The 26,321-nt window shown below is 41.8% G+C and overlaps 2 protein-coding genes across 4 annotated transcripts; one reads left to right on the plus strand and one right to left on the minus strand.

Moving 5' to 3' along the window:
* Positions 1-1,201: 1,201 nt before the first annotated feature.
* Positions 1,202-24,069, plus strand: rhobtb3 (Rho related BTB domain containing 3). Of its 3 annotated transcripts, XM_061042243.1 has the most exons (13): positions 1,207-1,812; positions 2,144-2,378; positions 3,231-3,423; positions 6,041-6,198; positions 6,584-6,692; positions 9,121-9,316; positions 9,504-9,670; positions 14,615-14,724; positions 15,942-16,047; positions 16,839-17,012; positions 20,541-20,707; positions 20,998-21,094; positions 22,011-24,069. In XM_061042243.1, coding segments are annotated over exons 1-13 (1,833 nt in total). In that variant the 5' UTR covers positions 1,207-1,810; the 3' UTR covers positions 22,130-24,069. The 3 variants fall into 3 exon arrangements, with proteins under 3 accessions (XP_060898225.1, XP_060898224.1, XP_060898226.1); XM_061042242.1 differs by lacking the exon at positions 22,011-24,069 and having other exon boundaries at positions 1,202-1,867; positions 9,474-9,670; positions 20,998-21,134; XM_061042241.1 differs by lacking the exon at positions 22,011-24,069 and having other exon boundaries at positions 1,202-1,812; positions 9,474-9,670; positions 20,998-21,134.
* On the minus strand, positions 21,646-26,179 carry glrx (glutaredoxin (thioltransferase)). Its single transcript, XM_061042244.1, has 3 exons — positions 25,879-26,179; positions 24,694-24,825; positions 21,646-22,153 (listed from the first exon to the last, which is right to left on the minus strand). Exons 1-2 carry the CDS (start codon positions 26,083-26,085, stop codon positions 24,712-24,714), a joined length of 321 nt encoding a protein of 106 aa, XP_060898227.1. The 5' UTR covers positions 26,086-26,179; the 3' UTR covers positions 21,646-22,153; positions 24,694-24,711.
* Positions 26,180-26,321: the final 142 nt, after the last annotated feature.

Consider the following 26,321-nt stretch of genomic DNA (forward strand, 5'->3'; position numbering starts at 1 on the left):
GCTTCATTGTTTCTGTACTCGTAGGGCAGGCTTATATGAACTGCAAACTAGGACTGTAAATGCCATGGGTTGAGATCACACAGGCTATGATGTTCCTCATGAATGATCTCTTCAGCTGGCCTACAGTCTGAGGCCTTTGTCTATGTGACGGTTCAGATATAATCAAGAAATGCACAGGGCCACCATGTCACATGAACACGGGTGAGCACTGGTGCTTCACAGTTGGAACACATTAAATATTAAAATATAATTATGTAGGCTAGTGAAACTGAGGATCTGGAACCAGAATCATTTTCTCAGGTGGGTATTTGCAGCGGCTCAAGTGGATGACTGTCACCAAGATAAAAAGGAGAACACGGTTCTATTGCATCTTATTCCAGAGGGATGGCATGTAAACAGCAAGAAATCACCATGTTGCATGACAAAACCTATAAACTGAACCCTTAAGACTTATGGAATCCCAGGAGTTTTTTCAAGACAGTCAACGAGATCAAATTTTCACATTTTATTTACAACTAACTCCAACAGTTCTGTCAGTTAAATGATCTTTAATTTTCTTGTTATAGTGGTGTCAGTAAAAAGCGATTCTCCTGTAACACCTAGGCTATTCATTATGGCGGACATTGCTGTCATTGTCGTTGACATTGCCTAGCTTACATGCACATTTTGGCAATTCCTTCTAGTGTAGATGTGAGAAAACAGAAGTTGTTGACTCACATTGTGTTTTTTTAACACTAAAACAAGAAGCTAAAGGAGGCCCCCCTGTTGTGAGGCGAAGCTGCTCAAATATTATAGCAACAAAGTGAAAACTATGTTGATGAATGATGAATATTAAATCAACAATGTCATTCCCTGCAAAAAAAAAGTGAGGCAGCTCGTGTGTGTTGGCGCGCGCTGCTTCTACGTCTGTATGCCCGCGTGCGTGTTGCTGAGTCAGGCGCGAGCGCTTTCTGTTCAGCTCTCTCTCTCTCTTTCGCTCTCTCTCTCCCCCCTCTCTCTCTCTTTCTCTCTCTCTCTTTCTCCCCCTCTCTCTCTCTTTCTCTGTCTCTCTCTCTTTCTCTCTCTCTCCCCCCTCTCTCTCGTTCTCCCTTAGTCTCTCTCCCGCTCTCTCGCTCACTCTCTCTCTTTCTCTCTCTCTTTCTCCCTCACCCGCTCTCTCTCTTTCTCCCTCTCTCTCTCTCTTTCTCCCTCACTCTCTCTCTCTTTCTCCCTCTCTCTCTCTTTCTCCCTCTCTCTCTCTTTCTCCCTCACTCTCTCTCTCCCTCACTCTCTCTCTCTCCCTCACTCTCTCTCTCTCTCTCTCTCTCACTCTCTCTCTCTCTCTCTCACTCTCTCTCTCTCTCTCTCCAGTTGTTTTGTGCCAGTGAGACTTTGTTTTACCCACCGACGTCATTCGTAGAGTCTGGACGCCGAGGTAAGAGGCTGCTCCTCCTCGACGTGAATTGTGTTTCCCTTACCGCCGACAACTTGTTTGTCTGTTAGCACATCAGCCGCCCATGGGCGCTGCTGTTTACACCCTCTGCTGCTCCGCGGGCTGGGTTTGTCCGGTGCGCCTCTGCGGTCGGTTCGGGACGGTATCGGAGTCCGCCTTTATGAATGAATAACGAGACGGGGGGGAAATGCGAGTGACTGTGAAACTCCCCAGCAGCCGGGCTCCCGGGGGGGGCAGCCACCGATGAGAGGGATTAACGACGGAGCGGAGCCGCGGCTCATTGCGGAAAAGCCCACTGCAGACTGGCGTGGAAACGCACCGTGAGGGAAACGGGCTCCATAGCGTACAGCAGCGGAACAAAAAACCGCGGTGACCACAATGTAAGTTGCTCCCAAGCTGCAACTCATTAAGGGAAGTGAGGAGATGGGGCTCCTGGTAGGCTATGGTTGCATGCTTTTATTCTTTCTCCCTTTACTGAATGAAAAATGTAAATGTATAGTGAGAATATTCCTCAGAACGTCTCAGGTGTAATAAGGGCCTTGTCCATCTTCTTCAGTCATTTTTAGTGACATAGCGGTGATGCACTGTCTCCGTGATAGACATGAGTAATAAGGACCACATCAGTGAGAGGTGCCTCCTCTGTGCTGCTACCTCTGGAGCATCATCTGCTTCTTTCAAGTCCCTCTGAACCGCGACTTGTCTGGCTTACAGGTCCATCCACATTGTGGCTCTGGGCAGCGAGTGCCCCGGAGGAGTCGGGCCCGGGGGTGAGGAAATCATGGGCCAGGGGCAGCTGCAGGGAGGCCTGCTTTGGAGCTACCTGGGTCATGGAGCGCTGGTGGGACCCTGCGACCTGGAGAGCAGCGTGCACAACCCAGCATTCATGGAGTACACCTCACGTGTGTTCGGAGATGTCACCGTGGTGGTCCGGGATTGTCCCAGCTGGGTAAGAGACTGTTGGTGTGTGTTTTTTGTGCCGCACACAATGAGGGAAACCTTAAACCCACATAACACAGCATTAATCTATGCTTTCCTCATTCATCTATCTATAGCTCATTTGCATAATTAAGAGGTAGCCTATAGTGTTTGTAGGTGTTGCTGTGGCTTCATTCTCCTAAATCTTTGCCACCTAATCAGGCTTTATTTGCAGAGCAAGCCAAGACGCCAAACACCAAGTGTGGTGTTATTTCTCCAGAGCACAGCCATTGTCAAAGATTTTGCGTCACTTCTCAGAAGTACAATTCAAATTCCAAGGCCACTTGCCTTCCAGCGCTGATTGCAGTCTTTATGAAAATGTCTCTATTCTTAGGAGTACTCTATTTTAAAATGAAGCACACGAAAAAGATGAAAGAACTTTTGTTCTTAATAGCATATGAATGCTGTTATGATTTGGTAACAGCACGGTATGGGTCCTATTATAGGGCTGTCTCACACTGTCAGCGCTGTGTCGCTGGGAAAGACTGTCAGTCTAATTTTATGTATCTTTGTCCTTTTTATCGAAATTGCCCACAGCTTTCTGAAGTGTTGTTTTTCCTGCCTAATTAGTTGAATCAGGTTGGGTTAGATTGAGCAAGTAGCCCAGCACAGGTCCTGGGGGGCGGGGGGGGGGGGGGGGGGGGGGGGGGGGTGGTAAAGTCCCAAGAGCCACACTGTGGTAATTATACTTGTGGAGACTCAGAGGGGAAGGGTGAGGGTTATCTGAGGTGGGAGTCTTGGCATGCATGCAATCCTGTGCATTGCATTTCTCATGTCTGACCTCCTTCCATTTCTATTTGTTGTCCTGTTCTTGACTTCCCAGGACTTGTTGGACAGCGATTGGGCCAGCGTACGAAAAGTTCTTGAGCAGGCGGACATTCTGGTCATCAAATATTCAGTCACTGACAAGCTAGCCTTCCAGCAGGTCAGGAACGGCTACGCCCCGAGACTCCGCCCGCTCCTGAGGCACTGGGGTGTGCCTGTCATCCTGGTCGCCGTGGGAGCACGCCTTAACGGTGGGGATGCTTTTCGCTCTATGTATTTTTTTTTAAGGGGCTGAGAGAGTTTAGTTTTGCCGTCACCTTGACAACTGAGGTTCCCTCTAGCAGCTTGTCATTGTTGCATTCGAAACATTGGATTTTTTTAAAAGCAGCGACTACAAAATGTTTTATCTCGCCGCCTTTGAACTTGATATCCTTGTATGGTTAATTAACTGTTGCCTCAGTCGTTGAGTTGGATTTTCTGACATTGCCATGCTCTACTGGTTCGGCCACTGAGATCACTGTCTGTCCTTGTGTCCTCCTTTGTCCTCCCAGCACAGGGGAGGATGCTCATGATTAAATCTCCCCTCGCTGCCTTCAGGCTGTCAGCTCACATGCTCCCTGCAGAAAACCAGACAAATCAAGACATTAAGTTGTTGTTTTTTTTGTCACTATAAGCCTTTGAATCGGACAAGCATGTGCACGACTCTTAAATCCACACTCACACGTGCACCGCAACATTAGCAACCCTTTAAGTAGGAGTTACAGCCAAAATAGGGGCTGCTTAAGACAGAGAATTGATCCTGTGTGTGTTTTTGCAACACACTGACCCTTGTTGAATCCAGATGCAGTACTAGACAAGCTCATCAAATGTACCAGGTTGTATTTTTAGCTCGTCTGCTCAACATACTTTGAGAACCTGTCAGAGCTCTGCTGCAGAGAGATCACAGTGTGAATCAAGTCTGTGCCAGAGCGAGAGAGAGAGAGAGAGAGAGAGAGAGAGACTGAAGAGGAGAGAGAGTAGGTACCTGTAGTCTGAAACCTTTGTTTGTGTTTCAGTGTGTGACTGCTGTGAGTATTTTCACATCATCCCCTTATGACTGCAGAGAGTGACGGCTGAGCTCAGAGAGCTCCCTGACGCTTGACTTTAGACCCACCTCGGGCACAGCCGTGGCAGAAAGAGAGAGAGAGAGAGAGAGCACTGCTGTACGTGCATTAATGCAGCCATTAAACCAGCGCTCAACGCAGGAGCACAGACAGAATTATCCAAGGGCACGCACGCACCCTCACTCACACAAACATAGCACTGATATGCCAAGTCACTGCCGTCAGACTCTCACACACACTTTGCTCCTTTTTCTGACTCTCTCTCTCTCTCCGTCTCTCACACACACTCACACACACACTCTCTGTCTGGCTCCTTCTCTGTGTCATGCCTGCAGGTTATTAGCAGAATGATTTATCAAATGCCTCTGCACTTAGCTGCATGTACCGCTTGTTCTCTCTTTCTCTCTGGCTCTCTCCTCTTTTGTGCAGTTTTTTTTTCTCCTCCGAGCAAATCCTTCCAAATTTCTTGTCTAATTCTGTCTCTTTGGTCCGCGTGTACACATGGCACAGCACGGCTGGTCTTAGTGCACGTGGCGTTGCACAATTCACGGTGAATGCGATGATCGATTTTTTTTCTCTCTTGAGCAGAGAATTCATTTTTTTCTTCCCCAGACATGAATTCAAACTGTGGCCTGAATGTGAAAAAACACAACACAATCAGTCAAAGAAAATCCATAAAGTAATGATATTTCAGGACAAAAAATACACACATTATTCTCTTTGACTTTGTTGTCTCGGGATGGTCATCTTATCAGGCAGCGCTCTGATGGGTCCAGTCTGCTGTTAGACTGACTCTTACTCCTGCAGATCACAATCACAGGAGTGATGACTTTGTTTACGACTATTTAAAACAAAGCACCTGTTCTGCTGGCTGGGTGTATACCTGAATGTGTTAAACTTAAGTTTGGTATTTATTGAGTATTGTGATTTGTTTGGCGTGATTTCTGTCTTAAGAATATGTTTTGACTCATTTCCAAGTATTAACATTGAGCATTTAATAGTGTTTTAACATTTCATAGCATTAGTTTGCACTGGTTCTTTAAAATGTGTCTCAGGGCTCAGTGCAGCTCATTTGGTGAAATATTAGCAAAAATGTCTGACATTTTTGTTATTATTATTTTTTTATTGGTGATAAGGTGAACAAAGTGAAACAAGAATATATAGACATGACAACTAAAGCGAGAACCAACAAAGACAAAAAATAAAAATAAAAATAGATACAAAATAGCAAAACATAAGCAAAGATACAGAGCGACAATACAGACAAAATACATTTAAATGAGATGAGTCAAGCAATGTTTAGGTATTCAGGTAGTGTGTTAGAAAGGTGTGAATGTGTTCGTGGCAGCGTAATGCATTAAAGTGCGGAACTTAGTGGGGAGTAGCGAGAAAACAAACAAAAATATAAATAAATGAAAAATGAGTTAGAGAAAAAAATGTCCGACATTTGATGTCAAATTCACACCATGCTCATGCATCCTAAAAAGCATAATGTACTGTCAATAGACAACTTCCCACGCACTCTCCGAAAACATTTTTTTCAATATTATATAAGGGGCACGGTAGCCTAGTGGTAAGTGCACGAGAACAGAGGTGTCCAAGCAGACGGCCTGGGTTTGAATCCTTCCTGTGGCTCCTTTCCAGCGTGTCATTCCCTGCTTTCTCTCTCCCTGAATTCCAACTCTATCCACTGTCCTGTCTCTTCAATAAAGAATAAAAAACGTATTTACTGTTTTAATGAATTAAACCTCTTTTCTGTGTCCAGATGAAGGCCCACCGTGTACTTGTCCGTTGTGTGCGTCCGACTGGAGCAGCTGCGTGCCCCACAGCGAAGGTCTGCAGCTGTCCAGGGACCTAGGGGCCACCTACCTGGAGCTGCCCTCGCTCAATCATGTGTTTGTGGGCCGCTACTTTGGCAGTGTGGTGAGTGGTCAAGTCACACAATAATAGGTCCAAAGTAAGGATTGAACGACTAATATGGAGTCAGATGTAATGTCAGACTACTAACTGAATTTGTTTGAGAGTTATTATAAGCTGGAAAGGAAAGTTCATCGGATCAATAATGTGTCCCATGACAAAATCAGCTCTCTCCTTCATGTGGAAATCATGCTGCAGGATATATTCCTCAGTTTTCAGCCTCTTCCCGTCTGTTTAACTGCCTGTCTGATACATGCTCAGTAGAGGAGAGGACAGGTATCTGCATTGTTCTTCTCAGGTATTTGTCGCCAATGAGAAGAGTTGCCGATGTAAAATGATTATTTCTATATATTGTACTGGAACTAACTATGTGTATGTTTGTATTGTTCAGCTGGAGTACTTCATGATTCAGTGTCTGAAACACAAAGCTAAAGAAAGGCCAGAGAAGAGGAGAGGGAATAAAGTGAACGAGCTCCGCCCCCCTCACTTAGAACAACCAGGTCAGAGGAACACTATGGTACCTAAACACTAAAGCTGCTTGTTTTGAAGGAGGCATCTTTTCTGTCCTGTCAGTTTCTGTAGCCAGTGTGAACACGTGGTGATTGTTGTTTTAATTCATGCATTTAGTTTTTCTGTTATTATTTCATTAGCATTGCTCTTATTGTTTACCTGAATGGACTGACTAGATGATTTCTTCTTGCAGCTCACATAGAGCCACAAAAAGAGCTGAGCACAAAGGTTTTATCCAGATCAATATTCCCTCTTCCACACTGGAAACAAGAAGAGAGACAAAGAGCTAGGTAGACTACTTTTATTCAGCGACGTTTAAATCAATCTAAGACTGTGCTCTTCTCTGCCTCCAGACATCAAAGTGTTGAAGTCTGGAGGCAGCTCGGTGATGCAGTCATGGGACGAGAGAGGATTGTTCAGTAACCTTATCATTAACCTCTTTAAGTCTTTAAATACCTGCAAAAATACAGAACCAGTCACTTATATTCATTTTGCAGTTGATTTTTAAAATCTATCTTTTAAACTTTTGTGCATAGAACTAATAAACCAGTTTGAGAAGATGAATTTTAGAGCAGCAGCACATTATTATTTTTCTCACAGTTTACCATTGTTTGATCAGAGTTTAAAACTCAAGGTCGTCATTTACAAAGAAAGGAAAGACAAAAGATCGCATGTCCTTTCTCTTTGGAAGTTAGAAAGAATAATAATTTATTTACTTTTTAAATCAAATTTATTTTCGTTAAAGAAGCTTACGCCCCGACTTTTCACACACAGTTATTACCACTGAACTCAAAAGGTTTCTTTTGTGTCGGACAGTACATTTAAAGAAAACTTACTTACATGTAGGTAACATAATTAATATAAGAAGAGATGGATGGAAATGCAGATCAAGATCAAAAAGCCCTTAAACTCAGTCACACATTTGACTAGAAATGGGCGTCAGAGACACAGCAACCTTAATTACTGTTACAAAGCTTGAACGACTGAAGCCAAGCTGGAGTACTCTGCTGCTTTCCCTTTGTGCTAATGTTATTATGTTTCAGTCTGTGGAACTATTTCACCTAATTGGCTTATAGACAGCGTGATTAAATCTGCATGTTGCTGCCATTCTGTTGGACGTTGCTACCAACTGAAAGCTTTTTATGGTGTATTTAAAATGACACAATGAAAATTAATTTGGCCTTAAGCAAAACTCACAAACCACAACTAGAGGTCGTATCATAATTGATTTACAAAGTGAGATTACAATTGTTGCGTTCTGAATTTTACCAATTCTGCCTCTCTGTATGTTTCCACACTGAGTTCATTTCACTACACTACTACTGTAAAATACTTGTCTGACCACTTTGCTGCTGTGTGTGTCTAAATGTGACACAATGACTGATGGCTTCAAGTCCAGCCAAAGAAGCAGCAAGTGCTGGTGGATTTATTGGTGTCCGTCCAACACTCCGTAAGTCATACTTACGGTGTAGCTTGCATTAAATATGAAGTGCACCGACTCAGGAGCAGCACAATTTGCACGATCAGATCTGAGCAGCCATAAAAAAAGGAGATAAGGTCCACAGAGGTTTAGTTTGTAATAGGACTGAATAGGAATGTAATGGGACTATGATTTGTGAAACCCCCTCTCCTTCCCACTTCCTTTTCATTCCAGCCTGGTGGTTTGTCAGCTCTTATTCATCTGAATTTATGACAACAAGCATCACAAAGCAATTTTTTTCCCCTCAATCTCTTTGAAGAAATATGTTACGAGACTCACTGACAGTTTTTTCCAGTTCTGTGCTTTTTTTTTATTGCTGTTTTTTTTCGTATTCATGGTTTTTAATTCACACTCCATCCACTGAGAATAATTTATCAACCAATGAATCAAACTTGATTTGTATTGCGCCAATACACAACAGATGTTATATCAGGACTTACTTTACACAAAGAGCAGATCTAGACTGTACTCTTTGTTGTATCATTTTTATTAAGACCCAGCATTAATCCACCACAGCACTGAGCATCATTTAGCAGAGTGACTGTCTTTTAAGAGGCAGAAAGCTCGAGCAGAACCAGACTCATGTTGAACAGACATCTGTTGACGGTGCTGGGCTTGGAAAGTGGGACGGAGGGAGATGCAGAAATAGAGAGACGGATAGAGACAAACATCGCAACAACAATGAATAAGACTCTAGCTCTACATTCTCCAAATATTTGTTCTGTTTTCAAAGTTTTCAAAACTCAAGGTTCATAAAAGAGGAAATCATCTGTTGAAGTGGACCAGGTAGATTTAGGGAATATGAAAAGTGTTAATGACGACACTTACTCTATGCTTTATACAAAAACAAAAAGGTTGACTTTTCTTTTATTCTTGGAATCAACACAGCTCATCCATCCTCTGTCTCACCCTCTGTGCTCCTTATTCCTCCCTCTCAGCCCGTCTTCCCCCTATTCGGGTAGAAGAGTCCAGCTTCTCCCAGGACATGCAGTGGTTGTTGGAGCGTGGCGTGCAGTTTGCCGATGTGGCGTTCTACGCGGGAGACTCGGGGAAAGAGCTGGGGTGGGCGCACGCTGCTGTGCTGTGTGCTGTCAGCCCGTACTTCAGACAGCTGCTCCTGGGGCCCAAGACCAGGTAGGAGAGATATTATTAGAGAGATATCGTCCGGGATTGAGTTTCACAAGATATTTTCACCACCTGATCCTGTAGCCAGCAGGAGCTCATCTCCTTTTTGCAGACTCCACTGTTCTGTGACTGTGATGGAAATTGCATTTCATCTGTGGTTGGACAGGGAACGTCCTCAGTCTCGGTGTGTTTGCAGAGAGCGGGACGGAGGCCCACATTCACTGCTCTCCACCTGGGATGGGGGGATTATTGATGACATGCCCCGATCAGAAGGGCACCTGACAGGACGCCTCTCTCGCCTGGTGGTGAAGGACCCCCTGCTGTGTATGTGCCTGTGGGAGACTCTCATGTTCATATATAGAGGTAAAATAAAACACTGTATACTGGAAAATAATAATGAAACCAGCAATTTAATCTCCTTTTTCATTTAAACCTCTCTCAACTATTTGCTAGCACTGAAGAACTGTTACTGACTTCTATGAAGCTAGTAGTACACAAGTATGAACACTTGATATCCTAATTTCCTTAAATATTTCTACATTTGAATCTCTTCAACTTTTAAAGACACAAACAAAATGTTAAGCCTTGTTTATTTTAACAGCCTTTGTACCTACCTGAGCTCTTTTGATGGACTACAGACTAGACAGAACACACTGCAGCTGTTTAAGCTTCCTGTATGATTTAGAATAGATTTTAAGATTTCACTGACTGATGCAATAGCATTTCTACCAGCTGTATCTCTGATCTTTTAGTAACTTACAGCGAACACATACGTTGAGATCGTCGGGCACAGGTGTTTTGTTTCACATACTAGGTTAAAAAACTCTGAAACCAACTGCTTGAGGAGATTGGCTGAGTCAGTGATCTCTTTTAAAAAACCTTTTTAAAACGTTACTTTAATTTGATGTATTTTAAAATGGTTGTTCTTCTTATCTTTGCCTTTGCTTGTGATTTTATGACCTGCCTGTTTCACTTAACTGTCCTTGGAAAGCACTTTTTAACTTTCTGATTTTGAAAAGCAATCTATAAATGATAGTTTATTATAATTATTTATTTATATTATACATTAAATAGTATACGGTGTCTTAAAAGCCAAAATGACATATTGAAATGTAATGTTCAAATCAACACACAAATGTTAAATTTAGGAGTACGGAAGACTAAAATAAACAGCAAATACTTAAGCTAAGCTAGCTTTGAGCTAAATTCTAACTGCTCCATGCAAAGTGCTCAAACTGCCAAAACTAACATGTTAAAAAATATTTAATGGTTATCAACTTGGTTTAGTAATACAGTTCTTATGTGTAAGCATGCAAACATATGCTAATTAGCATGCACATATATCCTCTGGAAACAATTGCAATACATTGTCTAGTTGTGTGAATTTTTATAGTAGATCCAAATGCTGGACCAACCCACATTGAGCTGTGCTGCTACCAGCAAGGCTAACAACGACTTTAACAATTCTGTGATAATCAAAATGCTGCATTCATTTTAAGTGAGTTAAAAAAGGTGACCCCTAGTTTATTTTGCTGAATTATTTCAGTATTTTAAGTTGCAACATTCAAAATTAGCTCCACAATCTTCTTCAGTTAAAATCATTTGATTTCACCATGAAGAAGTTGTCCACACTGACGTCCTGATATCAGGATCAGTCGCAGCCGAGAAGAAAGCTGAGACTAGAACTCAAATCTTTCCTTGGAACCGCGGCCAACATGAATGTTGTACACGGAAATCTGGAAGTCTGAATCAGTTTCTTACCCATCACACTGGATGATTTCTGGTTGGATGAATTTGTGACGTTATCTCCTGCTACAAACCACTCAGTGTGTTGAATGATTTCATTATTAATAACCTAGTCTTGGTGATTCAACCTGGTATTCAGCCTTTTTGTTGTTGCAATGTAAGACACATCCTGCACATAAAAAACGACAGTCTAAATACATCTAACAGACCTTGACAGACATTCACAGCATGGGAGCTCTTTTCACAGAAAGCAGTTATCCTTTTCCAGTCATTTGGATGTGATGATTTATGTCCCCTGGCAGCAGAGGGCAGTTTTCATTCTTTTCGGCCTTTTCCAGTTTTCCATTATGGAACAGAAATCATTCAGATTGAAACTGCATTATCATAAGCAACTGCTGTATTATCATCTGGGACCTGATTTCATCTGGGGCGGCTTCGGCTCCTGCAGTTGTCCCAATGTGTTCTTGGGCAAGACACTTGGGCAAGACACTTACCAAATTGGTCCTGCTGCTTCGTTGGCAGCGTATATATGTGTATGAATGGATTATTTAATACTGATGGACACTTTACATACAGTAGCGGCCTCTGCCATCAGGATGTGAATGGGTAGGTGTGACCTGCAGTGTTAAAGTGCTTTGAGTAGTCAGAAGACTAAAAAAAGCGCTCTACAAGCTCAGGTGCATTTATCATTATTTATACTGTGATATGTCTCTGTTTTTTTTTAAGGCCAGTTGTGTTTTCTTCCCTCAGCGTAGCGTAGCTTTATGAATCATTATGGACACTTGGCTGGATTGCTGCACTAGTGATGTCTCTGCAGTAAAACTGAACTAGTGTCATTTTGAAGGCTGACAGGGTTAGCTGTTGCCTTGTAACAGTGGCCTTGTATTTGCTGCAGCAAAGGATTGCACTTGGTAATGAAACTGTCATGTAAAATAAACAGCGTCATATATAAACGTAACCTCACAAGAATGCAACCAAAACAGCTGTTTTTTTTTTGCAGCTGTAATAAATTGTGGCTGTCGCATCAAGCATGTTCTTAACTCGTGTATGAAGCCTTGGTTAAAGAGCCGTGTGACATCTTTGCGATTTCAGCACTGTAATGAAAATCCTCTAAGAGTCTGCAGAGCTGTGCTTGCTGCATGTTTGATCGCAGCTCCTCGTGCATTCAAGCTCATCATCACAGGCTGCATATCGTGCAGGAGCCCTTATGGCACAAAGCTTCGCTCACATCTGATTCACGGCTGCCTCTTTACATGTATGTGAGCGGCAGTGATGCTCTGAGAGAAACACTCATGTGCACACTCACACAGATTCACCAGAGGCAGACACACAGACATGTAAGCTGAGTGTGTGTGCTGTCAGAGAAGGCTGAGCGGAGCCGGGAAGAAGATTATAGGGTTAGACTGAGTCTCTGTGAGTGACGGTATGAATACAAATAAGAATGCCAGAGTTTGTAAGAATGAGGGTGCAGTGATTATGCTCTCACACAGGTATATAAGTACTTGCGTGCAGATTTTTTATTTTTTTTATTTTTTTTTGAACAACAGAAGACGAATATGGGAAAGGATGGAGTGGAAAATTGAGAGTGAAAACAAGCCAGCGGGACACAAGGATTCAAGACAGAGAGAAAGTGTTTGGTTGGTGGGGGAGCTGTGCACTAGAGCATAATGTTTGTGTACATGTGTGTTTGTCTCTTTGTGTGTGTGTGTGTGTGTGTGTGTGTGTGTGTGTGACTCGGAGTGAGCAGCAGAAAGAGAAACATGAGGGGAAGTGCTCTGCAGAATACCAATGTCACGTTTCTACTCCTAAAACACTGCAGGGAGTCAGTGTGAAGCCTTGTGTGATGTAATGTAACGCTAACCTTCAACATGGCCGGTCTGACTGTATGTTTAAAGCAGCTTGACCTCACATACAGTGTGCGTGCGTGAGTTTCTGCATTAGTGGGGTTTCTTAAATGGGCTAATCAGATGTGAACATTTGCCTTCCTTGCCCAGAGAGACATTCACAGCGAAGAGAGCCAATATTTGATTTCTATTTCGCAGTAAATCCACAACATGCAGTACTTGTTTTTCTCAGAGAGAAGGGGACGAAAATCTTCTGCTGGCACTGTGACTCCACTGGCACTGTCAATTGTATCTCAATTAATTGGTTTGACAGAGAACATTTCCATAACAATATCATAACTCTGTAAACACACAGCGTCACACTTGCGCACAACGCTCGGGGTTTTTGTCACTGGGGTGTCTGTGGAGAGTCACAGAGGCCGTGACTTATCCTGCGTGATGTTAACACTGCTGGACTCCGTCTCATTGTGTGCTATGCTGCTGAATCATTGCATTCCTCACTTGGTTGCTATTGTGTATGTGCATGTTTAGCACACATATTTAAATGTATGACACAGAGGAATTACTATACATTATGTGTGTGTGTTTAGAGTAGTATTGGCCTTTAAAGGGCTCAAAATTTCAACTGAAGTCTTTATGCACTAACCACGCTGCCTCACGACCTTGACGGGCTTGTCTAAAGATAGGTGAAAGTTTTCAATCTACCAGTGCATCCAGTTTATCTTTGTCTGGTTATATGATAGGTCATCCGCACACCGCCTGAGCTAATCTGTCACCCTGCCTACGAGGTGTCAGCGCCATGTTATTATCCGACAGCGTGTGTTGAGGTAATCCCTCCATCAGCCTAAATATTGTCATTATGAACAAATGATGAGATAAATCTTGTCCTGCCCAGCTCCCCTTTCCCCCACACTGTCTGTTTACGTCCCAGAGAGACAGAGTGCATCACCCCCGGATAAGCTGCAGGGCTTTGCTGGCTTCATGGAGAAGTATTACGCTAAAATGAATGAAATGGATAGTTTTCCATAAAGACATTTAAATTCAAGTTTTATGTCTCACTGCTCATTATCTCTATCTCTATACTGATCATAGTTTTTTTCCCCCCAGGTTTATTATGCAGCCAGCAGCATGATAGGGATGGCATGTGATTGACAGTATCTTAGGGCCTAAGAGATATCCTGATATACGTTGGGTGGTGTGCCTTAAACGTTCATGCAGATATCCAGAGGGTGAATCTTTCTCCATTCAGTGATCTCGTAAATACCACCATGAAGTTCACACAAGCTTGTGAAAGGATTTATCACATCCTGCATTGTAATCCCTTGACCCAAATGATCCCCCTCTTTTTTACAAGCACATTGGATCATCTGGTCAAAATGTCAACATTTTAGTTTATTAAATTCCCATCAGCCTCAGTTGGACTTTGAAGTGCTTGTAACTGTTGACTTTTGACCAGTTCACTTTGGGGGCAGATTTAATCTTGTTTTTTTTTATTTATTGCAAAGGCATTCTGGTCTCCGTTTGTGCTTTCTGGACTGAGCGTCCCACCCAAAGTTGACATGTATGATATAACAAGAATTGTTTTAGAAAAAAGCCAACTTAGTCAAAATGCTCGATGTGAGGTGTGTGGGTGGTAAGAGTGCAGTGCCAGCAGGACAAAAAAAAATAGTTTCTGTGTGTGTTTTTAGTAAACTGTACTATTGTGGATGCTTTGTAGGAGCGTGGGAGTGGGAACACCTTCAAGAGGCCCTGGAGGAGAAGCTGAAGAATTCGATAGCTGTGGCTCAACTTATGGAGCGCATACGATCCCTCATCGGCAGAGACAGGGTGAGGTATTCAACATGCAAAACAACCTCTCTTATCCAGAGATGTCATACAAATCGTAAACACATTTGTTGAGGACTGGAATATCGTAGAATAGCACTCCCCAGCAAAAGTGATTAAATATCTATTATGTGTCAAAGGTTGTCTTTGAAGGTATAAACATTTGCTTTTGAAGTGGCAGACTAACAGTGCCTTCATTAGTGAGACCTTGTTAAGAAACAGCGTTGTGATAAGTTGGCCATAATTAGCGTGTTTATTTAATTACTGCACGTATCAACCCCTGTGGGAATAAGCACCAGATAAACAAGAGACGCTTGTTAAAGGTTTTTTGTACGCCAAATAACTGGTATACATAATAGCCATCGAGTCAGCATTATGTTAAAAACTGCAGCTTCAGATCTGATTATTCAGAAAACAGCAGGCCTCTCCATGTCAAAGACATCAGATCATGATCAGGAGATCTGACACGTCTGGGGCCTGACAAGCCTTCGGCACCTTGCATGGTCCATGAGTACATCTGTATAGAACTCCAGTCTTCCAACTGAGACACACTTTGACACGATGAGACTCCCTAATGTCCCGTCAGAATCTGATCTCGTCGTCTGCAAAAACCTCCGGCTTGACTCTTCTCCAGAAGCTTTCCATTGATTCACAAAATCAAAGAGGCTCGATTCTGTTGCTGCCTCTGCTGAACGCTTTGTGTTTTCTGAACGCTCCCTCTGCAGCAGAGCGGGGAAGGAATATGGAGGTCTTTGTGCTCCGGTTGGCTGAGAAAGGTCACGTTATCATAATGGGATGCTTTATGGGATACTTTGACAACAATCGTTTTGCAGACGTAACTATCATAAAGTTAAAAAAAACACAGCGCTCTTACAGTGATGATTTCTTCCTCTGTGGACTACAGTATAATGTTTTTACATAATTTTCATTTAGCATCCTCTAAATGCTTAAAAAAACAGGGGTGTGTTAATAAATTCAAAGTTTTGGGACAGTCATGTTGTCATGTTGTTCATGACATCTATGTTTTAGTATGTTTGGGTAACGACCCCTAACACCAAGTCAGACTAGCATAGAGGTCTTTTATATTCTACAGGGGTTGTGAGATCACAGAATCATGCAGGTAATGTTAACTCTCTCTTTATGTTTCTTTTGTTGTCTTCTCTACTGTTTGTGTATGCATGTATTTGTATATGTGTGTTTGTGTGTGTGTGTGTGCACAGGGCCCCAGGGACACCCCGAGCGCGCGGGCAGCTCAGCTCGGCCCCCAGACTCTTGTCAACCTCTTCAACTCTCCTCTTTACTCTGATGTCATTTTCATGGTGCAAGGTGGGTCTGTGCTAATATGTGGTTTCTGAAAGCCAGACAGATTTACAAATGAATGCATCGTCACAGAGCGGAGGAAGGTCACATTTTATAGCTGTGATTGAATTATGATCTCAGTCTCTAGCCTGCTCGTCCATTTGGAAGCTAAATAAGATAAAACAGTCTGAGGGATGAGCCGCCTTCCGCTCCTGTCAGGTCTCATCTCACCCAGAAGCTCCTCCGTGAGCTGCATTTAACATATTTGCTATTATAGTATCAAATTGAGAAATGCAGAAGCAGAGCCTTGAAGCGTCACCTCAATCAATATTTATCTCATCAAGAGTGCAGCAAGCTATTCTGGTCCTTGCACCTCTAAGCTGCAAATCTAAGAGGTCACAGAGACAGCTTCTGCTTAATACTAGGTGCATTTCTTTTCATGCTAACACGCTGATAGAGTGAAGGGAGAGAGCTGTCACACCTAATGACAGCGATTATGTCAGGACTTCTGCCCAGGCTCTTCATGTCATTTGTTTCTTGTTCATTTATATGACCTATTATAAGAGATCACAACAAGTCACATTAAATTAGGTCTGGCCTCTACACTAACGTCATGTGGCGAGAAAGAAATGTCATTGATAAGGGGAGTTTTTCACTTGTTGAATATTATTTATAATTTGTTTGTGACATCATTTGAACCCTCACTTAGAGTCTATACGCGCAGGCAATTCCCTTCACTGATCGATAGGACTTTCCTAGAAGCTACTTTAAAAATCTATACCTGGATGTTAAACTCCTCACGTCTGTTTGCGTTGAAGGGAGTGTTCTGCCAGCCCATCGAGCAGTGCTAGTGGCACGCTGTGACGTCATGGCCGCCATGTTCAGTGGAAAGTATGCGGAGGCTCGGAGCCGAGTAGTGCCCATCCACGGCGTCTCCTCAGATACCTTCCTGTCCTTCCTGGAGTACCTCTACACTGACTCCTGTTGTCCTGGTGAGTTATTTGCACAAAAACCCCCGACGTGTTCTAAAGTAGACATCTCTGACCAAGATTGCATTCCTTAAGATTAATGACTGTTAGGTTGTACCTCAAACTGAAAACACATCTCCAATTAGAGGCCTAAATATAGTAAGAAAACATCCCTGCAGTCCTCTTCTTCTCGAGTAATTAAACACTGTTGCCTAATTTTATAGCGGTGGGATTGATAGCACTAAAAAAAACTCTGAATCAGCGTGTTATTCAGTCACTTCTCCAGATTGCTGTAATAAAAACAGGGTCTGTGTTGTTTAAAAATGAATAATAAATTGATGCATGGTTGATTAGTGATTGGGATGAAAGTCACTAAATATGCACTGGCTCTGACTAATAAAACAAAAACAGGACCTTTGATTTCAGTTTAATGGACGACACAAATGAAACGCTTGAGAGAGGTACAGTGGTGTTTTCCTGCAGGCCTCACTCACTGCACAGCCAGAAACAAAAGCACAGATGACAAGTTCTGTCAACCATCTGTGTGACTGCGACATGCTGCCAGCGCCATTCTCAAGAGGAACGCACAGAGCAGCACTGAGCTTAAAATTAAATTAGATTCAGAGATGACAAACTCAACCCGTGGCATCACTGCCTCATCTGTTTTTAATGGTGCCGGCTCACAGCCCGACATCGTTTTTGTTTTCTTCCAACTCAATCCGTCAAACTGAGCGCTGCATTTTTAACACTAATTAGCATATGATGACAGTAAACTATCGATTATTTCATCTTGCCAAGTGTGCGTTTCAGAACCTTGACAGTGAGTTGAGCAATCATTTTTATTTGAACACTGAATCAAATGACTCGTGTGTAATATGCAAGCTTAGCTGGTACTGTCGATCTCATTGAGAATCAATACTTAACCTGCAATTATAGGGCAGCGTTCAGCCAATTGAAGTTTGTTATTCAGGTAGACAAACCAGATAGAGTTTAAACTATAGGCTGCTCTCAGCAAACAGGGTTTCCAGTCATTAAATGGCTCAGTCATTAAAAATGCTAAAAGAGGAAAGAGACCCAGATACTGATATCAGGAGTAGCTGGATTGCACAATACCCCATGAATGGGTATGTCTGCTTTGTGTTTAAGTGACAAACTAACCAAATCAGGAAACAGGAAGAACAACAGGAAGAGCCAAAATATCATTTGAGTTTTTCTGCCCTCTAGTGCTAAAAAGTGACAAAATACAGCTTTGAATGTCAAGCTTAAGTCATGTCTAAAGGGACTTTAGTAGTATTGTGTGTGTGTGTGTGTGTGTGTGTGTGTGTGTTTTCAATTAACGGTTATCTCAAGTGGATCCAGTATTTGAATTACAAATGATTACAGATTATTAAGGCACAGGATACTTTACTTCTCTTAATTAATGAAAAATCTATCAAACTGTAATTAACAGTCACCTAATTACATAGTTGATTACATTGTTTGCTATCATCTTCATCCCCAGTATGATTATATAATAAAGCTGCCAGTGTACAGTGAAGAATAATCTGTTCTGAATAAGCAGCAACTTGGAGCTGACAATCTCCTTATTTTTGTGGCACGAGATGTTTTGGTGCAAAAAAAGGAAGAAAAACCTCAATAAGCAGCTCTTAAGAACCGGCTTAGCTACAGGGAGTGTGAGCAGGCCGTTTCCAGAGATACAGCTTCAGGTTGAATCATGGGAAAAGGGGAAAATTAAAGCTCAGGAAACAGCTCCAGAGGCTGAAGTTGCTGCACTGTTGCGTAAGAGCTCAGCACTCAAGGTCAAAGCAAGGTAACTGCACTCGTACCCCCCAGAACGGAGGAGTGTTTAAATCAGTTTATTGTTCCGACTGTGTGAGCAGAAAACATGAATGCTCATGTGTTGTGTTTTTAGATGACAGTGCAGAGATTCAGTGTTACTGGGAGGAAGTGAAGGCTGCTGAGGGTGATGGACTCAAATGGCAGGAATCAGGTTACATCAGGAGTTATTTGATCTGACATTTTGACATTACATAACAGGACCAACTTTACTTCTTTGATGCTCGCTGTGCGCGTGTATGTAGGGAAGTAATATAACAGCTTAGAGAGAGCAGTGTTAAATTATTCATTTGTTCTAGTCACTGATTTTATTTCAAGCTCAAAGCTGAGATTAAGTCTGTGTGCTGACGTGTGTTTTCATTGAAATGTCGTTTTAGTTTGAAGAGTTTTGCACAAAGTCGTCCAATAAAACCGATCCAAAATCTGAAGAGTGAAAAAAAAAAAAGACAAGACTGTGGGATGTGCGTTGCTCAGTAAAGCTTTAAAACAGGACACTGGGTTAGAATAGAGCAATAAATTAATTATGTTTCTGTTCCGTTTTGTGTCTGGAGTGCTGGAGAGTTCAATCAAAGAAGGTAAATGTGCTCTTTGTTGGGGAAGACAAACATTCAACAAGATTCAAAAAGCCAAGGCACTCTTCTGTAAAAAGTTAAAAGCCTTTATTAAATTAGACCCCGGGTAACAACCCACTCGTAGCAGCACAAACAGCCTTCTTCAGGGTCCTCAGCACACAGTCAGATACTTCAATACAAACCAGATGATTAGGAGACCCTGAGCAGGACGGGATTGAGCTCAGGGGGTGAATGTGGGGTACCAGATTCAAAGCTTTATTGGAACAAATGGACGTCATCCAGAAGACTCTTTAAACCTGTACAGAAACTATACAAGAGAAAAGACTTAGTTAGTAGATATATCCACTTCAAGATCAAATGAAACATTATTTGGAGCTGTGTTTCTAGTGACATGACAAATAGACGCTCCGCTCCTCCAATGACTCCTGGGAAAATATCTGGCCCACGAAAAGCTGCTCTTCACCTGCTAGTTTACTCATCTGTATCACTGCTGCTAGACTTTAGGAGTATACCCAAGGGTTTTAAAGCTTGTGTTTGATGATTAAGGTGAAAGTGAAGGCCTTCTAGCTAAAACAGTGTTCTGAAAAAAAGCTGAACAGCTACGAAGGGAACCTCAGACAACATGCAGCGTCCTTCTTGTGGCTCTGATTCTACACTGAACACCTCACATGCTTGTCATTTGATTTACTATTTGTAAAATTAACATCTTTAACTTCCTTTCCTTTCACAATAATTGTTTTTTTCTTGTCTTTTTCGTATTTATATTTCGTTTCATTTTCATGCTGAGAATCAAAAAGAAATCTTCAGCGTGTCCTGTGCAAATACAGCGATCTGAAGTTCATTTGAAATTCCTCTGGAAGTGTGAAGCAGACACACAGAATGCTCTGTTGTTATGTAATTGTTTGAAGCCTCACAGGGCGATCCTTGCACTGACTCTGTGTCAACAAGCAATCATAAAAACATTTCCTTTACTCCTCGGGAGTGTTTTTGAGTCCCTCTGGAGGCCAACATGCTGATAATGTGTTGAGCTGTTTTTTTTTAAAGAAAGTATCAAACCTCATGTACATCATGTAAGAACTGTGTGTGTGAATACTTTGTACATGAACAGTATGAACAACAGTGCTGGTTGTGTTTGTGTGTCCAGCCAGTGTGCTGCAGGCCATGGCGGTGCTGGTCTGTGCCGAGATGTACCAGGTGAAACGTCTTCAGCACCTGTGTGAAGTGTGTGTGTGCGCTTACCTTCAGAGCATGCCCAGTAGAGAGCTGTCATCAACAGGCATCAGCGTGATTCGACTACTCCGCAGGGCAAAGGTCAGTGACACTTTCAAAGTTTGAGTGAATAAAAATGTACGAGAGATGAAATAAGAGCATGAAGAGCTTGATAGTGTAACCCGACCACAGCTTCATTTGGACATTATACGTATATATCCTTCAGCCAACAGAATGCCAAAGCTGTGTTAGGAAGACGTAGATCTTTGTCTTTGTCAATGGCAAGCTTGTATGTTTATCTTGTATAGGCCATAACCTGCAACAAGGTCCATGTTCACCAATTACTAAACATGACTTCTTAAAAGAAAACGTGTTTTCTTTTATTTCATCAGTGCCACAATGCAGAGCAGCTGTATATCTGGCTCCTACACTTCATTGCCAACAACTACCTGATCTTCAGTCACAAACCTGACTTCCTGGAGCTCTCAGGTCAGTGTTCATGTTCTTTGTAAAGTAAGATGGGCTTCACAGAGGGGATAGTCAATTACAAATGCTGATTTCAGACTTGAGTTTGCTGCAGATTTTCTTCTAAATGATGATTTCAAAATGCCTCCAGGTTTTTGAGATTTGGATTTCCACAAACTTTAGGTGGGTTAGGGTCCTCTGTGTCATATTTGTGAATGGAGGGATAGTTTAGATTTTTGTCAAATTGATAGCTGATTTGTAGAATGTGTTCGGTGAAATTAAGGTGCCCACTATTAAGTTGTGAATTAAAAACCATGTTTTCACTTTGACTGTTTTGGATCTGAATCTGAAGTGTCATTTATTTTGTTATTAGATGTTTTCCTGAGCTAAAGGAAACAACCATGATCCCCTGTGAATACCTCTGTATTTATCCTAAAGCACAGTACAGCAGTATGTATGCCTCCTTATAGTGTACTTAGTACTATAAGTTTATGCATATCATTAAAGTCATATGCATTTAATAGGCCACATAAGCACACTCAAAAGCTTATTACAAAGACTAACAGCAACATTGCTCCAGTTAGTAGCAGCAGATTTTATTAACATCATTAGTCATACAGACAAATATCATTAAGGGTCATTGGACGGGTACTGAAGGGCACAAGTGAAGTCAAAGGCCAGAATGAATATACAACACATGATCGATGGTCATCGATTGTCTGCTGTTTAGCCGTGTAAACAAAATCTTATCAGATATTTCAGTCTTGTTGGCTGCGTTCATGGCAACAATCCCAGGGGGTCGTTGCCGCGTGTGTTTGTGTGAGCATGTGCCAAGCACAATAAATCATGGTGTTAACGGGTCTATCAGAAAAAAAAAGCATCCTTTGGTTATGTTTGCAGCAGAACAAAGTGTGATATGTGTTTTTTGTGTGTCGACTAGAGGAGGAGCGGGAGCAGGTGGAGAGGCTACGCTGGCCGTCCAGAGGCTACCTGCAGGAGCTCAGTGAGTACCAGCAGCGGCGACGCAAGCTGCGCAAGTCCCGCTGCATAGTCATGTGACCCCTCCTGGATGCCAACAACAACCTGAGGAAGAGGGGGAGGGGGAGCAGAGGAGGGAGACCAGAGAGAAAATTAAGACTAAGAGTAACACTGTTCTTGAACATATGAGAAAAAGAAGGATCCCCGCCCCCCCCCCCTCCCCCCTGTTAGTGCTGCTGGATGATGGGCTGATTCAGACGGACACTGTTGCAGAGGAAAACATCATAAGACTCCTAAAGCAGTGACATACACGGCTGTGACGAGCCTCCCTCCCCCCCAGAGGAATAACTGTGTGTCCTTCGTTTAATGACTATTCTATCACGGGCAATACAAAATGACTAATCCTTTAAATCCAATTTGAATTTAAAATGACTGTCTGGCCACTGACGGTGGAAGATTACATTTCTATTGGCGGGTGCAAAACTGAGGATTTCCAAGATGACAAAAGACATATCAAACGACCACAAATCTGTTGGAACGGAACAGGATCATGAGCGGACTGTTTTTAAGTACAGTAACTGGGTAACTGGTCTTCAGGAACCTGAGGATTCTTCTGTGAGGTCAACACAGGGGAGGCTCCTTCTTGAAATAAAACCATGGCACCATGTTGGGTCTGTGCTGGATCTAAAAATGGTGAATGTGTGCACATGCAGCATTTCATAAGCTGAAGTAACTGTTGAGCCTCTTTCTTCTAAGTGGCACGATCAGTATTTCAGCTGAGTGTGGACCTACACGAACACCGAGCTTACAGTGGTAGTGCAAACATGCTCATTTTCATTTGTAGTCAACAAGAAGGACCAATTAAGTCAAATACTTATAAAAATCATTTTCTCTACCTTTAATACAACAGCAGTGACAGTCTCATAGTGAAAACTGTATTACCACCGTGATGTAATACATTTAGGTCCTTGTTGGTGTCTAATTAGCCAATCTGCCTTACATGAAGAAATGGCTAAAAATCAAGTCTACAAATTCAACTACACACATAGCCTGTATCAAAACGAAGCGCTGTGAACCAAATCTATAACAACACTCACTGAGTTCTACTTTGTCTCGAGTCCAGGAGCTGGACTTTAACATCATTTTCTCTGCAGCATAACATGGAACTCTTTGTCATTTATTCGCAATAATAAATAATGAAGTTATGTCTCTGTCTGTCACATTAAAGGAGAAAAGCCTTTTGTAGCATTTATGTATACAGAAGTTGTGTAAAGATTAAATTAACAATACAAATGGAGAGAAGTTGGTACATTAAAAACCACAATGCCTCTGGGTAGGAAACTATTTATTTTATCCTATTTTTTTATTTAAGACGGTTGTTTTTCATTAGAACTAGATTATGATTTATTGGTGCTGCAATTATTTTTGTAAACTACTGTAAACTGTATATGGACATGATTATGACTATTTCTTTTTTTTTTACATTCTGATTAGAGACAACCGGGTCGCACTAGTTTACAGTCTACTGCTTCACTGTTATGTACAACAAGGATCAGTGACCTTTTTTTAAAAAAAAATGATAGAATACACACTGGACATGCTATACCTATAGCTAAATAAGAACACACAGAATGTGGCATTATGAAGTTTAATTTTAATGTGTGGACGAGTTTCAATCACCGTGAACAGCTGTATTGTAACTATATGAAGTATTTGAGCTGCCACTGTGAGATCCTGAAAGTTTGCAGGTGATATCAGTCGGCACCTTAGCACACCTGTTGTATATTTAACCTGCTGTTGCGCCACATAAATCTTTACAAAAAAGGTGTGTATCTTCTAAGGAATCTTCAGATGAATCCCCAAAAGTAAATCAGTAAATAACAGTGAAAAAGCTCGACTGTAAACAAAGTGTTCTGTAGTGCTGCATCTTTACCCAGTGTGTGGAGACACATGTGACTCCTGTTGTACAAAGTGTAGATAACATGAAGTCTGACTTTAAATAAAGACATGTTTTAGATGAATATACCCCTGACTCCATATGTGTCTGCATCTGCTGAGCTTGTCCAGGCACAGTCAGTGTGCAGATGTTTGTGTGGATTTTGACTGTATTCATTTTTCTCTCTCCCACAGAGACACCCTGGTCTTTTTGCATGGGTGCTTATTTGTGTTATGATCTGATTACTGTGAAGGCCATAACACATGATTAACATTATTTTCATGCTCATCAAATCTTTCAGCACCCCCTCAGGCGTCTGCATTCATTATGTTTTTTTTTTATATAATTAACTGAGGTGCTAACTTCTATCTGGCAGTCATTTGTGTGGGCCTGGAGCTAATTTTCCTTCCATCTCTTCCACTGAGCAACACTTACTTTTAAAAAAAAATCTCTTGGAGCACCACCTTGGGCATCTTATTTCCTTTCATTTATTTATTCCTGCACTAATGAGCGCTTACTGTTACTAATTCATGCACTTAACAACTTGCTCCGAGTCCTCTTAAGGGGCAAATGCCACCTCCTGTTCCCACCTGTTTTTGCATTCGTTTCCTTACTCTACCCGCCCCCTCCTGTCTCTTCTTTACGTAGATTTTTCCCTCTGTCTTTCTCTTTATGTGGCAGCTGTGCAAATGAGTGTGTTGTTCTGTACCTGTGGGTCTGCAGCGGTTCACTGCAAGGCTCCAATGGACTGCAGCATACTCTCTAGTTTGCCACTCTTATGCAGTGCCTCTACGTCGCTGCCGCCTCCAACACACTCTTCACCGATGAACACCCGTGGGACCTGCAATCAAATCAATACAAGAGACAGTGAGATGCAATTAGAAAGGGTGCGCTCAGTGTCCTGTGGTAAGTGCGTTAGTGAGCTACTTACACTGGGGTTTTTGTTTTTATGAACCTGTGACCAGCAGGGTGACGACTGCAGCCCTTACTCATACTTTATACGAGTTATATATCTTCATTATAGTACTACAATCAATTGACACCTTCAGTTGTATGATTTGAAAATATTTATATAGACGCCTTCTTTAAATGTTCTGTTATGAATAAAACTACCAAACAGTTTACACTGTGAAGACATGTATGAAGAATGATTCAGACCATTTTCAGACATGTAATGAGCAAACTGAATCTTGTGGAAGTCATCAAATGAGAAGAATAGCCGATTTTACTTTTAATTATTTATAAAAAATTGTTTTTATAGTTTTGACTTGCAGGTTAGATGTTTGATTCGTCAATTTTTTCATTGTGTAACTCAAAAGTGTAACAAAGTGAGAAGTTATTAGATTAATCAATACAAAAATATGTAATCATTTGTTTTAGAACTACACAAAATAATCTGCTCAACTTCCACCAAATATAACAGTAAACATATGCATTAACAGTAGCACAAAATCTAAATAGCAGTGTAAAACCATATCTAATGTTGTACTTGTACTACACTTTGGTCTAACCTTTAATCTTGCTCCCAAAGTTAAATGGGGGGGGGGGGGGGGCTGGATGACCACTTTATTTCCATACTCAGTGGTTTCCTGGTTGACTTCTCATTTAAAATAGGATGTCAACAAAAGTAAACACCCCCTATCGTAATTTATATGCACAACAACACTGCTAATTCTCATTAAAATAAATACATAAAAACTCGGTCTGTGTATGTTATTTGCATGACTTTTTTTTCTCCTTCAATCTTCAATAGCTACAAATTTAAGATATGGGGAAAACGTGTAAAGTGTTGTGTTTTAAGAGAAACTCCTTCATTGTTTAATGTAAGAACAGACTGTATCAAAGAGATATCAGATATTATTTACAGTCTATGACGAAGCAGCTTTCTGTTTACCGTGCGGGCTCCGGTAAGTTCCAGGAAGTAGTCTTGCATGTTGGCCATGTCGCTGCGTCCACTGATATCAATGAACTCCAGATGTCCAGGCTTGAACTTGTATTTCGACAAAACATCTTTAGCCTTGATGCAGAACGAGCAGGTGGGCTTGATGAACAACACCACTTTGTCTCCTTTAATCTTAGTCTGAACAAACTGCTGAGCCATTGTAGCGGTACCGTGAACTGGTCAAAGAGTAGAGCCAAAGTGGGATCAATCGGGAGAAGAAAGACAATCGTTGTGCTTGCGTTTTGTCAATCAGAATGACGTAAGGGGGAGGTGCCGCCCCTTAAAGAGACACGACACTCTCTTGTGCAAGCACAGGAATTTCCAGAGAAGGAAAACAAAGATTACAGCTTGTGACTAAAAGTTTTTATGACTTAAAGTAATGAAGTCAGATATAA

The sequence above is a fragment of the Labrus mixtus genome, chromosome 7 (genome assembly GCF_963584025.1).
Source record: "Labrus mixtus chromosome 7, fLabMix1.1, whole genome shotgun sequence".
Classification (NCBI taxonomy): Eukaryota; Metazoa; Chordata; class Actinopteri; order Labriformes; family Labridae; genus Labrus; species Labrus mixtus.